Source organism: Panthera leo, chromosome D2 (assembly GCF_018350215.1).
Source record: "Panthera leo isolate Ple1 chromosome D2, P.leo_Ple1_pat1.1, whole genome shotgun sequence".
NCBI classification, from domain to species: domain Eukaryota; kingdom Metazoa; phylum Chordata; class Mammalia; order Carnivora; family Felidae; genus Panthera; species Panthera leo.
Window position 1 is genome coordinate 57,729,098 of NC_056689.1, and position 5,146 is coordinate 57,734,243.

General features: G+C 46.6%; 1 protein-coding gene across 4 annotated transcripts in view; it reads left to right on the top strand.

The window, feature by feature from the left end:
* Positions 1-1,551, top strand: part of CNNM1 (cyclin and CBS domain divalent metal cation transport mediator 1) — a 58,576-nt gene extending 57,025 nt beyond the window's left edge. For all 4 annotated transcript variants that reach the window (XM_042907942.1, XM_042907944.1, XM_042907943.1 and 1 more), the window contains one exon: positions 575-1,551. In XM_042907942.1, the coding sequence (XP_042763876.1) occupies positions 575-654 (80 nt within the window). In that variant the 3' untranslated portion in view covers positions 655-1,551. The remainder of the gene's footprint in view (positions 1-574) is intronic.
* The last annotated feature ends 3,595 nt before the right edge of the window (positions 1,552-5,146 follow it).

Sequence of the window (5,146 nt, forward strand, 5' to 3'; positions counted from 1 at the left end):
GTGTCCTGGAGACTCAGTAGAAAGGAAAGCAGTATCTTTCATGGAAGGAAGTCAATAGCAGAAAAATACTCCTCCCTAAAAACAACAGAGCTGGGAACACATTGCCCTTCCATCCTTGAGGACAATTGTATGATTACCCCACCTGCCCCAATGCAGAAAGAAGGTTGTTTCCAAGCTACAGAACGCAGGTGTGTGGGAATGGCCCCCAGCTACACCCACCAAAACCCTGGCTCATGGAACACCAAAGGCTGTGAGACCAGCCTTCTCACAGGAGGTGTCTGCCAGGCAGTTGGGCCTGGTTCTGAGGAGATGGAAAGACCTGGTTCTGAGGCATTACCTGCGCTTTACTCAATCCTCTTGGGAAATCTCCATTCCACTGGCACTAGCCTGGCTTTTTGGAGATGTCATCCCAGGTAGATGTAAATATGCTGATATCAACACCAGGATGCAATGCAGATTACTTTCTGCAAAACTGTCAAGGGCTTTGCCACCATTTCCGCATCTGTTTTGGAGAGAGTCCATATCAAGGAATGTCCCCCCAACCAGAGATTGATCCTTACAAATTGTTTTTCAGGTGGTCGAAAAAGGAAGAGGTCACCTGACGGAGAGAGAGCCTCTGAAGAGAACTCCAATTTAATGCCTCTGATCACATGACAGGGCAGACAGTGTTTGCTGGGTGTATGAGATTCAAGAGCTTTGAGGGAGAACCCACCCTCCCATCTTCTGTGTCTCCCGAGGCCTCCCACAGGTGACAGAGCATTCTGCTTTCCTTACCACCTCTTCACCCCTAGCAGTCAGTTTGGCAGATTTCCCCTTGTTGCCTCCAGTTTGACTCAGAGCCTTGCTGTGCCCATCATGGATGGAGGGGCCTCCGGTGGAACATGCTAGAAATGATCTTCTCCACGGCACAGTCTGGGACTGGAGAAGAAATGACCCCAAGCTGACAATGCCACTCTGGGACCCGACTCCCTTTTTGTTCTTTGGGATCCCCCCATGCCATATTTCATGCTTAGCTTAGCTCAGAAGGCGCCACCGACAGACAGGCATATAGGCGGCTGGAGCAGCAGGTATGAAGGTCAGTTCAGGAGATACACCAAGAGTTTCTCCAGGACTTTAGAGCTGTGGGACTCGGCAACGGTGGCATGTGATGTTACAGAACAGAAAACTGTCGGTGACCAGTTTCCTGTTAGATAAGGATTCTAGCAGCCTGGGAAGTGTGTCTCAGCTGGAATGGAAAGACAATGAGATGGAACATCAAGTCACCGTCTTGCCCAGGGACACATCTTTTTGGCTCCCTATCAGCAGTTATCAATCCATCAATAAATCTGCTCTGGAAGAGAAGGAGCAGAGAACAGAGACCCAGTTGGGAGCCAGAGATGGAATTTCAGGTTTTAAGTTCAAATCAAAGCAAACAAACAAAAACTTATGTAGAAAAATTCTAAGCTGTTAAAGCAAGTATAGCCATGACAAACCAAAGAGTGCCCAGGTCAGCCAAGAAGGATGCAAGCTCTCATGGGACTTCAGTGTGCATTAAACAGGAACATTGAAGAATCGCTGTCCTTTTTCATCTGTTCCCCCCACTCCACCCCTTACTCCTCCCCAGCAGGTCAGCTAAGTGTACTTCACTCCAAGAATTTACTACATCTCTTTTCACCCGGATGATGGGGCATAGTCAATTCCAAGTATGGCCACTAGATGGCGAAATAACTCCACATACCTAGTTCAAGAATAAAATCACTAATCACACAGATCACTAACCACACAGCCAACCAACCTTTGGGAAAATGTAGAAATAAGTGAAGGTTGTCTTTGGGACACCTGTCTCCCTTTCTGTCTCCCATTCCCTGAGTTCCCTCAATCAGGGATCCAGGGATCCAGTGATCCCGTGGTGCCTGCTCAATCTCCAAACCTTCCCCTGGGGTATACTATCCAGGCTTACCCCCTCTTTCCCCCCAAACTGTCACTCCCACACCCCCATACCCATTCAATCAGTAATCACACGGAGAGGGAGGGAGACTGATAATTCATTCCTCTGGGTTATTTGCATCTCAAAAGAAAATGCTTACCCATAGGAATCTTTAACTCAGGGGTTCTTAATTTAGGGGTCAGTCACCCCAGGGGTTCCATTACTGGACTTCAGAGGGTCTATGAAGCCCATAAGACTGTCAGAATTTAGTGTATGTGTTCTTATGTGTGTTTTCCAGAGGGCTAAAGCTTTCATGAGATTCTCAAATGTCTCAGACCCACAGAGTTAAAAACCACTATTTGAACTCCGTGGAACTTTCAGCCCAAAGTTTCTGCAATGCAGAGTGAAGTGAACAGTGGGCAGTTCGAGACAGATACAAGTGGTCTTCTCTAGTGTCTAGAAAATCAATGGGGAAAGCTAGGACCTGCCAAGAAGTGGAAGTCTTCAGAGATCCTTGGCACAACCTGGGGTATTATACCACACCCCCACACGTTTGTCCCTGCATCCCCACCAAACTAGAGCAGATGTTGCAGACAAGAGGGCCACAGCATTTGGAAGCAAAGATTTTCCCACTGGAGATGCTCTTTCCAGCAGTGTATGCCTGACTTCTCACCCCTTGCTCAGTTCTGCCTGAGGCCCAGCAGTGCATGACTCCTAGGTGATTCCACAGCTGCCACCTACTCCCAACGCCTACTCTTGCCTAATAGGAACTGGCAAAGTGTCAGCCCTCAGTGCCGGGCACCTCAAACCCAAACCGGTGAACACTGAGTTTCAACAAGAACTGTCATTGTGCAATTTTCCTGCCCAGCTGGCCACTGGCCCAAGGGGGCCTGCCTGGCTAGTCTTCCTGTCATTATTGCTTAGGCCATGGGGCTCAGGCCACTGCTGTTGCATACACCCATCCCTTTGCAAATTCCCAAAGGAGCCTGTCACCACTCCCCTCCCTATTCCCCACTCTATTCCCCAAGATTTCCTTCAGGTTAAAAAAGTTAAAAAAAAAAAAAAAAAAAGGATTTTAAAATAAAGCATTCATGAAGGCTTAATTGTAAATAATTTTTAAATAAAATGAAAATGCTTTTCCTGGAATGTTTTTCTTGCCCCTGAAATAGCTCAGTTATCAAGTGGTTTCACATTTGAGATGCTGGTTGGGTCGGAGCACACATGGAATGGTCTCACCTGAGGCCCACCTGCCTCAAGAGGCAAGACTCTCAAGGCCAGGTGCAAAGCTGTACTTAAGGTTACAGGAAAGCGCGGGTGCTCTACTTTGGAGGCCAGATGGGTAAGATTTTGCTGGAACAAATGCCAGCAATGGAAAGTAAAACCCAAATGAGAAGCCCAAGTGTGAATGAGGACAGGACGTACAGAGCAGATAATGAGAAGGGGCTGGCATTTGTTGAACCCACGTGATGGGTGAGGCACTGGGCTGGGCACCTTCCAACTTCAAGGTCTTGGGGGCCAGACCCGGGAAAGCCCCTGAAACAATGTGTTGGTCCACACTGGCTCCCTTCTGCAGACCCTCTGGAGAGGAACCAAAGTGGCACAAATCCAGTGTTTTCCAACCAAAGGCTGAGAAAAGGAACAGGGGAGAGCTAGGCATATTGATCAATTTTCAACCAACTAACACAAGGAGGGAGCAGCCAGACAGGTAAGAGGGTGTGTTTGGGCATTTAACATCTTTGTGGAAGGAAGGTTGGGATTTGACACTTAGGTCAGTTAGTGGCCTATGGACAATTTGAGACTCTCCAGTCTGTTAACCCTACTAGCAATAATAAATGAAAACACCAGCTATTTTGGTGAAGTCTTTATGTGCCAGGTATTGTGCTAGGTATACATTTACTCATTTCTGTCTCAAAACCCCCCGTGAAGGTTTTAGTCTGTGAAACAGGCTCTGAGCCATCAAGTGGCTTGCTCAAGGTTACGCAGCCAGGAAGTGGCAGGCCCTGGAGGTAAGTGTCCTCCTCCTGAGCAAAGGAAACGGAAAAAAAAAAAAAAAACAGTCCTACCTCTGAACTTCGCAGGGCACACCTGCAGAAGAGGCCCTGAGAAGCCCTACCGCAAAATCTATGGAACTCACTAAGCCCAGCTTTTGCCAAACTTTAACACAAAACCCTTTTTCGGGTGAGCATGGGGACAATGGAACACACTGAGAGAAACACTAGCCTATATGCCAGGGTAGAATGAGAGCCAAATTCCCATTGATTGGGGCTTTCTTTTATGCAAAAAAATATTTCAGCATTTTGGTAGGGACGTTCTGGTTTAAAGAAGTGTTTTTAACCAGTTTTTGCACTAGTGTCTTCCCCCAAGAGAAAAATTGAATTTAAATTCTCCCTAACAAGAGAAATGAAATACTAAGAACTAAGACTTTGTGGGGTAGGACTGTGCTTTGGAGGGCCACACACCATTTTACTCTCAGACTTCTTTTGCTCCCTTGAGGTACTGTACCCTGTTGAGAATTCCTGGATTAAAGCTGTGCTTAGAGAAGATGACAGAAGAGTGACAGCAGGTAGGATTACTGATCCCGGTTTTGTGTCTTCCCTTACAAATGACCAGCATCTTTAAATAGGAAGAACAAACACTGATGGAAAGGAAAATAGGACAGGAGGTAATGAAGAAATGAATGTGAGGTCATCTCTTCAAATCTGTCCACACCCACCAGACCCAATCACACAGTGTTCTCTGAACGACTGCCTGGGATCTAGCTGGATCCTGAAGGATCTGGAAACCGTATCCTGTACAGAAACACTGAAAAATGGGGCCCACCACAAGCCCACCAAACTACCAGAGATGTGGTAGGTGAGGTCACTAAGGGGAGGCATACTTCAAGAATGCAGTTTAGTTTTTTTCTTTAGCAACTAGCAAATCCCTCTAGAGCATTCATTTTAAACTATGAGTTACAACCCATTAGTGGATCACAAAATCAATTCCATGGGTCTCAATCAACTTTTATTTCTTTAGTTAGAACACAATAGAATGGAAAACATCAGAACGCACTGCTCCCAGCAAGGGTAAATACTGTTTTCTTAAACTTCTGTGTCAGTTGTGTGTGTGTGTGTGTGTGTGTGTGTGTGTGTGTGTGTGTGTAAGAGAGAGGTAAATCTATTTCTTACCTTGATCACCCTAGAGAACTAGAGCTTAGGGCTAGGGACACAACCATGCAGAAAGAGCAGGAGACAGACACTC